At 43.2% G+C, this 15,670-nt stretch overlaps 1 protein-coding gene across 25 annotated transcripts in view; it reads right to left on the bottom strand.

Moving 5' to 3' along the window:
- RBFOX2 (RNA binding fox-1 homolog 2) overlaps positions 1-15,670 on the bottom strand; it is a 176,946-nt gene that overhangs the window by 110,676 nt on the left and 50,600 nt on the right. Inside the window, exon 1 of one of the 25 annotated variants that reach the window (XM_069856777.1) lies at positions 4,941-5,064. The exons of the other annotated variants lie outside the window; for them this stretch is intronic. Within the exon in view, the coding sequence (XP_069712878.1) occupies positions 4,941-4,955 (15 nt within the window). The 5' untranslated portion in view covers positions 4,956-5,064. Of the gene's footprint in view, positions 1-4,940; positions 5,065-15,670 lie in introns of those variants that run through there. 25 annotated transcript variants of the gene reach the window in all.

The following is a 15,670-nucleotide window of genomic DNA, read 5'->3' as shown; positions in this document are numbered from 1 at the left end:
TTGGCATCTTCCAGGATTACAGGCATGCAAGAACAGGGAACTGGAAAAGATCACCTGGATTATCAACTCTAGTACTCCAATAACACAGCCGGTCACATTATATAATCTCTTTTCATAAGCTCTTCTTTCTCTCTTTCCCAAATCTCCAAAGCCTGTATAAAACCCTAGATGCAAAGAGATGGAAGTTGCTTTGTCACAGTAACTCCCAAGGGAATGCAATACAGCCATTCCCAAAACAGCAATGCACGGAGCAGCTCAGGTGTGGAAGCAGTATAACCACGTCCACAAGGTGCTGCACCAAAACTAATAAAGCTTATCAAGCAGCAGAACTCATTATCTCAGTTTCAGTGCTGGACAAACATAACTATATTACTTCTGGATTCGAGCTGCTCCATATGCATGCCACAGCATGGCACCGCGAGGACTCGCAGGCTGGGGAATCGGCTTACAGGCTACTAGCTTGGGGATTTTTGCATGAGCTCCATTTTATCATTTTCCAGGGCTTTCCTGCTCCAGAATAAGAATCCAAAATCAGTGTTTATATTATATATATATAAAACATATGTTTTTATTTTTATATATATTTATACATGTATCACAAAATGCCTTTCACCACATTGACAGAAATTTACCTGGATCTGATCTCTAACAGGTATTCAGGAAAACCTTCCTGCGCCCCCACAGCCACAGCCTCCCAGAGGATACCACATCTTAACCTCTCAGCACTGCCCACACCATGCGTGCACCTTCTGCACACACCAAATCCCCATCCTGTCAGAGCTCCAGTTGATGGCTGACGTGTTTATTTGCCATTCCTACCAAACAGGTTCTAGCCAAAGGCCTACAGGCACAGCCAGACTTGCCCTGCGATAGCTGCCCCGGGCTTGGCACCAGAACAGAGCAAGGAGGCTCTTTTCCCTGGACAACCACTTGTTGTCCTGCTATCAAACACATGCTTTGAAAGCTATGCCATAATGACCAGACTTTTCAATGAAAGAAGCTACCTCTTATGAAAAAAAAACCAAACCCAACCACAAACAAATAATAGAAAGACATGGCATGAGAAAAAGCACGTTGCTAAGACCCACGTTTGGCAGCAGAGGTGGGTTTCCAGTCCCTTGGTGGTAAAGCTGATGAGCTAGGAGCCTAGAGGGAAAAATTATTCCAGTGAATGCAAAGAGAGGCTTTTAAGTGACAAAAAATCAAGTAAAATGGAGGTCAGGAAGAAAACCAACAAAAAGATATTTGAAAATGAGCTAGGCAAGCTTGCTAGTACTGTTCTTGCTTGTATGATAGATAATTAGTAGGTCTAGGTAAGATCTTCCCTTTCACAGGGCTCTAGAGAAAGAAGTCATTTCTAGTTGCAATAGGCAGCCAGCCTTCTCACAAACACTCAGCATGTACTCTGTACATGGCTGAGAGAAACGAGGAAATTATCTATACCTACTATAATCTGAGATCAGAGCAATGAATCCACTGCTTTCCTACCAGAAGCCTAGCAACAGCATGGACCTCCCCTACCTTGGTCCCTCCTGCCTTTGATAGTTTCAAGCTGCCTTTGAGCACTGGAGAAGGATGGTTGATAAATTGCTTGCTAGGGCTGCTGCCCCTTCCTTTCAACCTTTCTTGTAACAACAGAACTCCAATAAGGCAACATTCATACATGCAACTCTCAGAACACATCATGATCTTTAGAAAATACTCGGAATGAAATGACTCTAGATTATATCTTATGACTCACAGTACACAAAGATTCATCTGCTCATAAATGAAAAAAACAGGGCTTTCTTATCCAGGAAAGGGTTGAACACTTTTCCCACACTCAAACCACTCTGCTCCTGGCTGTCACCAGCAGAATGCCTGTCCCCCGAGTTATCAGTATGCACCTCCCTCCGAGCAAAGATCTTCTCGCCTTTGTAGCCCAAACCAGCCCATGTCCCACCCAGAGAACTGATGGCTAGGAGCCCTCTTGAGCAATTCATGAGCCCAGACAGCTGCAGGCAAATGGGAACATGGGAAGGAATGAGAGAAGAGACAAAGGCAGGTTTAGATGGTCCCCTACGAACAAAATACTCTTATCTGCAAAAGCAGAACTCCTACATGCACCTTCTTATATGGTAGGCAAAGTACCCACCTCAGTTTTCAACACTGATGATCAGATGCATGCACTCCAATGGTCTGCAACATCACAAAGACTATCATACCACCTCTGCTTCAGAAAGATTTTATACAACTGCATCCTACACAATTGAAGTGTTAAGATAAATAGTCTCTCTTGATATTTAATGGCATAGCTAGTCTGCCGCCTTCCCCTCCCTCACAATGCCAAGCATTAGGTCACAGATATTTTAAGTTTCCCACTCCCCAGCTCTCCACAGTCCACAAACCCCTGCAGTCTACAAGGCCCTCATTTAAGAGTATCCTGCAACAAGTTTCACCTGAGGGAATACAGTTCAGCAAGCAGGAACGTCAGTTTGAGCCACGGCTACACTACCACTTCATTTCAGAGACAGCACTATAATCAGGGACTGTTTTGTTGCAGGTAGCCTGAACTTTTGGGATCAGTATCCACACCATATTACAGCTGCAGAGGAAGGTGTGCTCTCCTTTTTATTTTATTATCTGTCAAATTTGACAGCATTCAATATTTCACAATCTCTTCAAGGAAGATAATTCTGTAACGTGCACCCCTGGGGGCTGGGGGGAAGAAACATTATGGTTGCTGTGGGAACCTTAATTCTGGATTTCAGGACTTGCATATTTAAAACCTCAAATTTAACATTGCATTAATGTAGCTTCATGCATTGAATTAAGGAATGACTCAGTACAAATCTCCATGCATCTACTGAAGTCCTGACGTTCCAAGGACAAGAGGCACAGAGCAGAAAAAAAACCAGCATGGGGAACAAGCAGGAAATGAGCTCCCCAGAACCTGTAAGCAGGGAGGCAAGAAACCAGTACAGCTGAGGCACAGCAAACCTCACAACAAACCAGATCTATCACTTGGGGCTCCTGTTCTCACTGCTAAAGGTTATGTGGCCCTTCAGGATAAAGAGAGCTTAAAGCAGAAAAACAAATAGGCACAGAGGAAAAAAGTTCCTGAAAGGAGCACGGAGGGGAAGATTCCCCGAAAGTAATAAGGTAACCTGTACTGAGAAGGGAAAGATCATATCCACATAGCACAAATTCACTAATTTTTTCTTAATTATCATGGCACGAAGCCCAGATGATGCCCTTAAAACCCCTTCAGCCTTTCAAGCATTGAACACTTAAATCTTCAGAGGGGAGGAGGAAATAAGAGCAATGCAGGCACAGCAACTGTACTGCCCTAAGTTTAGGGAACAGGCAGAAGTAGCAGCCCACGGAGGGGTCCCAGTCTTCATCTGTTGGCAAGCATTCCAAAACTCAACCCTTACTTAAGACTCCAGGACAGTGCTCTACCTTTTGGGCCAAAGCCCCCACCGTGTTAAAGACTGGCTAACACCTTCGCTTTAACCACAGTTCTTGCACACCCCTACCCAACGGGAGGAGGCAAGACAACCGGGTGACTCTCCTTGGCTCCCACACTCTACAGGGGGGAGGAACATCTCCATTGTTTACTGCTTATCTAAAATCAGTTGCAGCATGGCCGAATTACTTCTCTTACTCCACCCAATAAACGAAGCACAAATCTTAGTTAAGCCACGGGGCCTGCCCAGCCTTTCTCGCTAAAAACTGGCACCCCAATCTGGGGTCCCACAGGCCAGGCTGTGGCAGGGGGAAGAACGGAGTAGAGGTGGACGTGCCTGCCAGCACTGCCGGCTGGACGAAACCAGGCAAGTGTGCATACCCCAGTGCAGAGTCAAGTTACCCTGCAACAAAGATAGTGTGTGTATGTGCAAAGGAGGGAAGTCAAATCCTTCTGCCCGAGTTCCAAGGCTTGCTTTGTTGCTAAAATAAACCAGTGTTTGTTTCTGGGAGTGATGGGGAGCCGGACTCTAAAAACAGCAGCAGTGACAGCCCCTACCTTCAGAGTTACGAACAGACTTTTAAAAAAGAAAGTTACAAAGAGATTTTTAAAGAAAAAAAAAAATGAAACAAAAACTTAGGAACTGATAACTCTTCACCTCTCCTATCTAGGTAAGGAACCCAAGGGCAAACTGCTCATCTCAAGGGTGCCCAAGAGCAGGCAGAACTACACGCAAATTACAAACTGAGCAGTCTACCAGCTGACTGCTCCAGAGGAAATTCCAGTCCTTGCTCAAAGGCTGAAAACATATATACTTTTATATATGCTTCTACTTTGCTTGCTGGAGCTATGTAACACTTAACAAACGTTTTTCCTGACATTATTTTCCATACTCCAACAGAAACTCAAGTAACCGTGCCACTTCTGGAAAAACAACCCTGCATCCAACTTCTGTTGAAACAGCTTCAGCCCCTACCCCCAAAGCTCCAAATTCCAAAAGTATCTATTTTCTCCCTGCTCCTCTCTTAACCTGCAGTGACTACAGATCCCTTTCAGCAGCACTCTTACATTATTTGGGATGTCTCTCAGTAACTCCAAAATTCCATAAAGTAGAGACACATGGGAACAGTCTTATGCATGAAAAAAAAAATCATATATATATATATATATATATATATGCACACACAGAGGTCACACAGATGGCAGACAGTGAGCAGCATTATGCCAAAAATTTTGTCTCCAAGGCACCTGCCCAAAACTGTTCTCTCCAGAGGAACTTGCAACCACAGGAAAAGCCTGTTCGATACCCATTTAACAGTACTTGGTCTAAATACTACTTTTTACCAGGGAAAACTACAGCCCACTGTGTGTGGAGGCTGCAGAGGGCTATGCCCAACAGCAAAGGCCGCTCATGTTAGTGCAGAGTCCCTTCAGCTTTCCATTCCTTATATGTGCAAAGTGTGCAAGCCCTCACACATGCTCCTCTACTCACCCAGAGGTACATCATGTTAGCCTGGGTCCTTCAAACCCAGCAGTGAGATGATCCGGCAATGCAAGAGGCACTTCAGTAAGACTGTCGAGACCGAGGTTGGCTGAGGGTTTGGTGTTTTTTTTTTAAAAAAAAAAAGGAAAAAAATCCGAACAGCTCAGTTTGAGGCTTAGAAAGCGTCTCGCCTCCTCCGCCCCCCTCCTCCAGCTCCGGCTGCTCTGCGCTCCTCTCTCGCACTTAATCTCTCCCTGGGAGTTCCCAGCCCCGTGTGTCTGTACTGGCGTGCACAGCACACACTCTGCATTCGCCTCCAGGGAATTTCTCTCTGTCATTCTGCTTCTAAAAACACAATCTCGGCCTCACAAGATTCTTGCAAGAGGCAGGGATGGGTGGGGTTACTAATAAATGCAGCCCGGCTCCCAGCGCTGGAGCATGCTGACTTTAGAAGCAGGATCTTTAGATGTGAAGGAGGCAGAGCGTTGTTCTCCAAGGTCACTGTGGGTGAGGACCATTCCCCCCCTCCCCGGCCCAGCTAATTGCTTCTCCAGGAATCATCAGCAGACGCAAGAGCAGTGCGTGGTGCCATAGGCAGGTTCTGCACGTCTTCACCTACCCCACTATTCAACAGCCAAAATTCAGCCACAATTCAGTAGCTGGATTTAATCATTAACCACTGACAGGCACCAAGGAGAAGCACTACGGGGATCCTGAAGCTAAGGAGAAAATCTGTGGTGTGCCAGCCACTCTGGAGCTCCCGCAGGAGAAACAACCACTGTCAGAGTGCGCTGGGGAAGAGGAGCGACTCGCAGATGAAGGGGTTAATGTGTTTTCGCAGGTGGCTCTGCATGAGTATTTTACAGACTTGCATATTGCTAAGGGGAAAACAGCAGCTGGCTCCAGTTCCTCTGAGTGTATCAGGTTCCCACTCGCCCGGAGGCCATTTCCCCCCAAGAATGACTGGGGTGAACACCCTCTCGCAGCCCCACGCTCCAGTTTCAGGCCTGCAAAGCTCTGCAGCCCCAGCAAAGGGTGCACTGAGCAAAAGATGGTCTTGCCCCAGCCACCTCGACAAGCTCCAGCAAGCCCTTCCCTGCACCAGCGAATCCTCATCCCATCCCCCATGCCCGATGCCACAGGACAAGTGTCACCTCTCATCTCATTAAGCAGTTAAACCCCTCTTCTAAACTAGGAAAACGGGTTTCTCATTCCCTTCCAATCTCAAAAGAGAGAATCAACTTCCTTTGCTGGGCTCCAAATGCTAAGTTAAAATTAACCTCTCCTCAAACAGGGCGGGGAAAAAATAATCATGTTTTCATTGAGGCACTGGTCTCCTTGGAAATGAGTTTTGAAGAAATATTTTTATCTCAGCCAAAGATACAGAAATGGTGCTCTTTCACATATCACCTCTACTGCCTTTACTTATAGATTACTTGCATGCAATCCAGTGGGCTCGGAGCAAAGTAAGCAGCCCCAGGGCCTGCTGTGCTTCACCTGCAAGTCAAGCTCTATCTACGTGGGGCACTGGAACCAACGTTGCAGCAAGCGCAGGCATCCCAGGCGTGTTCCATGCTCCTCAGGCTCCCCTCACCTTCAGCAAGCCGCAAATACACCCCAGGCCAGGCTTGTCCCAGGCACAGGCACAAACACACGTGATCCTGATAGGCTCTAAGGAAATGTGTGATTGTTGGTGTGGTCCTGCACAAAAACAGAGAAAACGTTTATCATCGTGACCAGAATATAACAGCCACAGGGACACGCTCGTTAGAGACAGGCAGGAAGCCAGTTGACTTTCCAGCCTCAAAACCCCAATCCCTGCTGCTCAAGGAGCAAGAGCCCCAGTTCAGGAAGCTAAAATGTCATGGGATTGTTCAACTGCAGCATCTCGCAGGCCTGCCATCTGCTCTCACCTTTTGGCACAACGAGTTAGGTTGAGAGGGTGAAAAGCAATGTTCCTAAAAATCACATTGCACCAAAGCCTCTGTACCACAGTCTCCAAAGAGTGAAGCACGTGATCCATAAACATGTTCTAGAAATGCTCCAAGAGGAGCAAAAGAGTGGCAATGCTGACATTTGCATCATGGATAGGTACTACAGTTAACGTTTCAGCAGCAAGAGTCACACCACCACCAGCTACCAGTTCAGCCAGCCTGCAGACTCAGGCAGACACTTCTGCATCAGATAACCTGGTTGGCATTTTAAAGGTTTTCTCCTGATCCAGAATTCTAATCCAAAAATGATCTTATTGTTATTTTAAGGAAATATGAGATTCCCTGTACGCAGAGAAAAAAAAGTGAGGAGATGTGGACTAAGTGAGCAAACCCAAATAAATCCTACTTCATCTTTATCTCCATAAAAGACTTGAAAAAAAGGTAAGCGCTTAAAATTAATAAGCTGCAGGGTGACCAAAAAGCTCCCTAATAAAAAAAAAAAAAGGGGAAAAAAATTCTCCTCCTCCTTCCCCAGATGTTCTCACCCTTCAGGCAACTCTTCCACAGGAGAGGAAAGAAAAACTTTCAGAATAAGGCTGATCTTTAATTTCAACAACTGGGACTCATTACAAAACATCCCAGCAACTCCACAGCTGGACAGGCCGCAGTCAACCTCCAAAGTACAACAATACCTACAAACCCTCCTCAAATCATCCAAACACTGGCTCAAAATTCATCTGCCACTGTTGCCACGAGGCCACCACCTCTCCATGGAAGGTATACGGGAAGATTACCAAAAGTAGCAGTCTTCAATGGTGACACACCTTCACGTCCTGGAGCACTTTTTGACAAACTGCAAGAGCAGGTTTCTCAACACTCAATATGCCCAAGCAGCGAGAGAAGTACCTGACCAGTCAGGAAATGATGCCTCCGGATGCCTCTAGAGGCACCACTGCTCTGATTCAGAGCTACTGCTGCCCGGATGTTCAAACCAACACATACGAGTATGAAGCGCCTGCACAAGACTATCCAGAGTTGCAGTGCTGCTGGCAGTGGGGTGACCATGTCAGCCTGAGACGCAAGAAAAAGATTAACTTGGCCAGTAAAACTCACGGGGGAAGAACCAGGTGAACTATTAGGTCTTCTTTAAGCTTTTAACAAGATTATAAATTTTCAACTACGTTAGCTAGTATGCAAAAGATATCAATATGAGATGTTATTTTTTCTGGAAAATTTATCATAAGAAAACACAAAATATTCTTTACGTAGCAAGAGGACAATAGTTACTGAGCTTAATTCCAGAAAAACAAAAGACAGACATGACTAAGGCAGGCTTCTCAAACAGGTAGCTAGGATCCTCTGCAAATGCTTTGTCTTAATCCTAACAACGGTGCTTTCTTTACAGGATATATGTCATGGAACTTGGAAGGCTGCTGTGTCTGGAAATACCCATGATCTCTTAGGGATCTTTCCTGTCTCAAAAAGGATTAAAAACGGAAAGAAAAAGGATTTTAAAATTAATATATACCAAGCTAAGAGAAAAATGTTCAGAGAGCTGGAGCATAGTGAAGCATTGGTCCCTCTTCTCTGATGGAAGGCTGATGTATAAATCAAAGTGAAAGGGGAAAAAGCAGTCTGCAAAGATATTAACGCTTGCTAGAGACATAAGGAAGGTCTTAGCAAGTAACAAAAGGGGAGAGAGAAAAAAGGGAGCAATTAACCACTTATTTAATATTATATCAAGGTATTTGGTAAAACAGAAAGAAAAATTCTACCTGCTTCTGTACAGGTATCAAAAGCCTTAATTACATATAAGGATTGTGGGTGCTCAGCTATACACATAAATTCAACCCAAAAATACTGCTGGTTTATAAATTTCAAATAAACCAAACGCTCCAGAAATTATTTGCAAAAAGTTCTAGCCTATTTAGGAAAGATCTGAGTGGGCAAACAGGGAATGGGTATGGCACAGTTTCAAACTGACGTTATCTGTTTCTAGCTGATTGTGTCTCAGAGGCATATGATTTCAAATGCTCGTGGATTAACATTCTAGCAGATAAAGCTCAAGACAGGGTACGAGCTGGCGTGTCTGCTACACACGACTGAAATCACATTAGATAGTAAGGAGGATGAGTGGCGAGCTAAGCACCTCTTCATAACTGAGGGAAAAAACATCTGATCACCAGGAATTTCAAACACAATAACACTTGCAGGAGGAGTCAGGGGGCCAAAGCCAAAGAACACCCTCGAAATTTCTAAATTACAGAAAACAATTTCTTAGTTCAAGAAGTGTTACATTGAAAATGAGCAATTCTGTATTAGATTCCATCTTGACAGAAAAGAGCAATCAATCGAAAAAATAGAAATTATCAGTAGCTTAGGTAAAAAAGATTGTGACAATCACAGTTGTATATATAGAAGGGGAGGAGAGACCAAACCAGTGTATCTATGTATATACTCAGCACTCAAGTGGGACTAGAGGCACACTGGCGCATTTTTCCTGGGGAGAGAGATTGCTTATTGGGCTTCCCTGTCACATCCCAACTTGACCGCCTGTATATATTCTAGCAAGTGAAAAAAGGAAGAAAAAAAAAAAAGAAAAGCTGAGAGAAGGAAATAGAAATGAAATTAGGAAGGGGAAAAATACGATTTACCCAGGAATCTTAACGACAGGAGACAAAATCCATAGCCAGAGCTGCAAGATGATAATGAGTTTTTCCAAAGCTTCTCAAGAATAGCAACCCCAGCAATTGCGTTGACCTGCTACTACAAGGGAAAAGGTAAAAACATTCCCAATAATAAAAAAGCCAAAGCATTTAATACGTATTTCTGTTCTATATTTGGAGAAAAGTCAGCTGTTGCAGTCTGTGATAATAAAATGCTTTCCATTCCAGCAGTAACTAAGGAAGATGTTCCAACAGCTCCCCAACAAACAGCCCTGTCGTCCTCTTATCTAGTTCAAGCTTACAAACAGAAGGGATGTAACCAGATAACAAGTGTGCTTTAACCAAACTACAGCTGTGAGCATACTCAGGTGTGAGCACTTGGGAAGGCCTGCAGTTTGCATCGAACTGCCCAACCTGCATTTGCAGCTGTAATGAGCCCTAACATTAAACCTGCTGTAAGGCCAAAAGCACAACTGCGATGCAACAACATCCCCAAACAGAGATGTTTGTTGGAGTCCATATTATTAAAGCTTTGCTGCTGTTAGCTAAGCTCAGCCAAAAGATTATACCTCTGTCATCACCAGAACACTGCATCAGGAAAGCAGTGCTACCAATACCAATTTTTGCAGCATCTGAGTTTTCCTAGAAGCATCCAGGTTGGAACTCGTCCACTAATGAGAGCTAAAATAACATTCCAATGCTGAGCAAAGCAAAAAATGAAGTAAGGCCTGATAACAGGAGGCTTGGAGAACAAAGATGCAGGTGGAAGGCCTCAAGTAGAGGAGGACAGACTAAATTGTGCACGTGAACGGATGTAGGAGACTATTCGGATACACGAGTGAAAAACACTGACCATAAAAATATCTACACCTGATGTTTATTAAGGCTTCCTGGCAACCTCTCCTGTAAAACAAAACCATAAAATAATTTTTAAAACCAGCCTGAACTCTAAAATAAGATCAAATTATTCTACGGTTTGTAAGTGCTATTGATTCTACGTGTTCCTCTTCATTGTGCAGTTTTCCTCATCTGAAAAGCAGGAGGGGACATAGTCTGAGGCTTGAGCAGGCTGAAGATGGAAATTTCATTTCAAACCAAAGCAAAACAGTTGCACTCCCAGCCAAGAGCCAGACCAAGCTTTCACATTTTATGCAGAAGCTGGCTTCTGACTGAGGATGAAGACTAGATCGTTGTCCCACCCTGATTAAACACTTCAAGGACCATCTACAAAAGGTCTGACTGGAGATGGGAAGGGCGATGTGCTCTGCAGCGCTCAGCGGGAAATTTCTCTGACTCAATGGCTGCTTTCCACAGCTTATCTGACTCTGGCAGAACGTCCCAGCAAAAGAACAGGGGAATGAGGCTCCCACTAGTTGTGGGGTTTGGGTATGCCTTGTGTCTTGTTCTTTTATTTGGTTGGTTTGGTTGGGTTTTGTTTGTTGATTTGGTTTTTTTAAAGAAGATTAGAGATGGGGCTGGGAGCTATCTGGGGAGAGGCAGAGCAGGCAGGCCTGGGCACACATGGAGTTCCTATAGAGATAAGAGGATCTTCTTTGAGGCTGGTTTAGTCATTTGGGTGCCACCAGAGACTACCACGGTGGCACGGTGCTGCTCGTTTGCAAAGGCTCCCTCCACTCAGGATTGTGCCATTATCTCCAGTTATCAGAATTTCTGAATCATGAGGTAGATTTCCTCTCAACATCCAAAAGGACTCCAGGATGCCTCTTTCTGCATTATCCTGTTTGTGAAAGGAAGCAAGAAGAATACAAAATACCACAATCCCTTTTAGATATTTTGCCAAGCAAATAAGCCAAACATTGGCATATTAAAAGAAAATAAAAAAGCCATTTTGTTATAGAGCAACCCATTTCATTACTGGAAAACTGGATTCCCTATTCTCTCTCCTGCAGGTATGGCTCAGCTACACAGCAAAAGCCTTCTGAAAAAGAGATTACTTATTTAAAAGCAAACTATCAAGGGCTAGTTTATCTTCCACAAAAAGCTGAAAGCCTGAAACAATAAAACATCTTGACATGCAAACAAAACCAACAGTTTTCAGGGACTGTCCTGCTACTGACTTCACATAGTAATTAAGTCTTTAGATAAACTTCAGAATGTCTCAATTCACAGGCTTATCGTTCAAGGGGGAGGAGGGGAGGGCGAGGGGGCAACGACACAACACAGGTACCAAGAAAAGCTTTTTAGACTTTGTTTGGGATTTTCCACCAAGAAAAGCTTTTTAGACTTGGTTTGGGATTTTCCTTTCCTCACAAGTACACTCAAGAGCACTATTCTGAAAAGGCACTGCCAGTCCTTCAAGAGAAGCACAATAAGCCCAGTAATCATTAAAGGTACCTCACTGAAAATGTGTTCCCAGACAAAAATACACCCACCATCAACAAAACTAAGTTGTGAAGCCTGAGGATTCAAAGTTAGACATTCAAGAGCATGCAAACATTTAGATGTAAGGAGTTCTTATAGCTGTGGTTTGGGCATTTATCTGCAGAAACAAAATGGTGACAGAACTCCTCTGAGGATACAGCAAACAAGAGTTTGGGCAGCCAAGTGGGAATCTCCATGAATTACATCTGTCAGACTTACTACGGTGGAAGAGGAGTGAAGCCTGCAATCCTCCAACACCTTCCAAGGAGAAGCTAGCAAAGTCTGCAGAAAAAAAAGCACCTATGCAGCTATGTTGCCACCACAGGCTTGATTTTCAAGCTGCATCTTCTCCATTCTATTACACCTGTGCCTAGGCTGAAATCCAAAAGTCCACATGGAACTGGCACATAGCAAATATATTCCCTCACATAGAGAGAATTAGAACAAGCTCTAACACTGATATTTAAATATTTTTTTAACATTTCGTTAACTAATAGCTGCCTTAATATCTTTACTAGTAATGTCCAGAGAACAAAGCTGGATATCCCTTTGATTTTTCCATGAAGTAGCAGAAAGTATTACATAGCATAGAACTCCAGCAAAAGACTATTTTTTAATGTCAAATCAGGAGTACAATATCCCACTGAATGGATAAAGGGCAGAAAGAAGGATTCTCTATACCCTAGACTTGTTCATCAGTGCTAAAGAGGGTATTTATTTGGTTGTGGATTTCAAAGAGGAAGCCATAAATTAAAAAACTGCAACTCAGCTCCTACCTCAACAACTCATCTCTTCATAGTCCATAGGATGAACTAGTGGCATCCAAGTGTTTTCCTATACAATGTGTGAGATTTAGGTGGCAAGAGAGGAACTGCTTCAAATACCTCATCAATGGAGCCACAGCATCATTACACCATTTTTTTTCTCCATGCTTACCACACCAAGTGGCTGTAGCGCATCAATGATTCATCAGCAAGGCAACAGCCCAGCAAACTAAGAAAGGATATGAAGATGAGAGTGTTGCAACAGTGGAGAAAGGAGAAGACAGGGAGTTGCTCTTTTCCCTGGACCACACAGGGGTTTATTAATATGCTGAAACTTTGGCTTAGGCCTGCTGCCGATAAACAGGAATACAGACAGAGAACAATACCAGCCTGCAGAAAAGGACTCATTCTGGGTTGTTTGTGCAAAGGAAGGTTAACAACGTTAGGGAGTTATTCAGGAAGTAATGGATACCCTCTTGCCCTGAGCAAATTCCTTTTCAATAACAGTAGCAATTTCCTAAGCAATACAACTGTATCGAGGTATAATGGCTACTATATTTATCTATACAGGCCCTGTACTGCTGGGATCTAATTTACTACAGCATACAAAGCAGTCACAAATCCTGCCATAGTAAAGTTGCTACAGACAGAAATAAAATTCTACCTTGTATCACTTGAAGTCTGAGTTTTAACATACCCTTTTAAGAGTTAGAAATCTATTCTCTCCAACTTAGAAAGACTCAAAGACTAATAAACTCCAGAAGAAGACTGCAAAATACACCTATGAGAGGGAAAAAAAATGAGCTTGAATACTACAACGTGCACAATTTTTTAATCCTTACTGTCACAGCTGCTTTGTGTCTTCTTTTATTGAAATAACAGTCTTTCACTTGACCCCCTGAGAAAAAAAATAACCCATGACACTACCTAGAAGCATTATGTACCTAATGAAGACAAAATACCATAGATCCATGATGCTTTAGTTGGCTGAAATACAGCCTCAGTATGAGGAATGGCACAAGTATATAATCAGCAAAGAAGAAAGGAACGACTCTAGCTAACAAAGAGGTAACACTGATAAACACTGCATGACATCTCCCAAGAAACAACAAAACTGAATCACTAAAAGACTTCGGTGGAACACAGCATCAATCTGTGATAAGTAAGGGTGGGTGGAAAGACCGAACACACGTGTCAGGGGACTGCAGATCCTTCCATTACGTAACGGGAGTCAGACAATCCCGGCAAAATCGCCATTAACAGAACTAAAAGCAAAATATTTCAACAGGGGTATTGGCAGTTGTCAAACCACATAAAGGAACAGCAGACTGTTCAAATGTAAAAGGCATTAATAAAGCATTAGATGAGAGACATAAATAGATATAAAATATAGACGAAGATAGAGAGGACAGAAATGCTACTGGAAAAATTTAGTTATAAAATACAATATCCCCAACTTCAATTCACAATGATCAGCAAAGGTCAGCTGTCAGAAAAGCAATTCTGCTTCTGATCTCATTCTGAGCAAAGTGGTCCTTAACCATACCTGGGCCACCACCATCTAGCTGGATTGTTCTCATGGCTGCAGCAAACAGTTCCCTACACCTGACTGGCTCCTCAAAGAATTTTGCACATAAGAAAATTAAAAAATGTGTGTAAATGTAAAGACTAACCACACTACTCATTTCCTGCTTTTTAAGCAAAAGATAGCCTATTCTTACAAGTCTTTTTAGTGTATATATTTAATATGTGACTTCCAAGAAGGCATGTGGGTAGATAGCGACCTACTTCTTTTAATACAGCATTTTCCTACTCTGCAGATCTCACGTGCAGCAAGTACTACAAACATTCAGAGTTTGCAACACAGGATGTTCCAACCAGTTCAGGTGCATTTCTTGGCACTCGTGTCAACTGACATACTTGAATCAAGAAGATTTTGGCTTTCAGAGGAGCAGACCAGCTATAGATCTAGTCTTCAGCATCAATGCAGTCTGTGGGGAACAAACATACTGTGACTCTCAAACACACTCAGCTGAGCTTGTACTAAGGTTGTTCCATCTTCCCCTCTCTCTCCTATACCCTTCCATGACAAAAAAAAATAAAAAATTACAGTACTGTAAATTCCATTCTGATGACTTTTCTGATCAAATCCCAGCAAAATTAGACTCTTCCATTAGAGACTGATTGCAATTTCCTTACTCTTCCGATCCTTTTCTAAAACAGACAAATTGAATGAGTAGCAGCTCCCTCACGTTCAGTTTAGATGAGATGGATGGTATGAATTAACTATGGCCAGTCAATACATGCAGCTATTGTGCCCTAGGTCCTATGCAATACTTTCTCATCTTATCTTAATCCAAAGTTAAGCTTTGAAGCATAGCCGTTCCATCTGACAACTACTGTACCTGCTAGAGAAACTACTCACTTTGATAACAAAGCAAGCAGCAACAATATATGAAACTCCTCCCCATTCCCAGAAAGCAACAGTGACAAGAATCATCTTTTTTTTTTCCATCCTTGTGTGACCTAAAGAATGCATGTTTCCTTTCAGATAAAGGGCTCACTACAGTTATCTAATGCTAATGTCACTACAAACTGGATTAGAGATGCCCAGAAACTTCGAAATATGTACATGGACAGTCAGCTGTATCCTAATTCTAAGTCTGAAGGAAATCAAATGCTCCAAATTGTGCCTAATGTAGTTAAGTTTGCCCTTTAGGTAGGATAGACCAGTAAGAACATATTACACAGTGATTAGATTAATTCTTGACTGAAATTCAGAGGGCTGGCTCTATCTGTCTGTTGTGCCAGTATATTTCAATTTATTTCAGAGACCAGCACTCTTCCCATGCTCTGCTCCACAGCACCAGCTGCTCAAGAAATACAGCAGTTCTCTGTCTGGGGTGAAGTTGGCAGCAACTGGGAACAACGCTGCTGTCAGAGTTCAGCTCCCAGTTCTGAAATGCCATTCTACTGGAAATACCAAAGAGCCT

The sequence above is a fragment of the Phaenicophaeus curvirostris genome, chromosome 1 (assembly GCF_032191515.1).
Source record: "Phaenicophaeus curvirostris isolate KB17595 chromosome 1, BPBGC_Pcur_1.0, whole genome shotgun sequence".
NCBI lineage: Eukaryota > Metazoa > Chordata > Aves > Cuculiformes > Cuculidae > Phaenicophaeus > Phaenicophaeus curvirostris.
The sequence above is the reverse complement of the archived record's forward strand: the minus strand, read 5'-3'. Positions and strand labels throughout refer to the sequence as shown.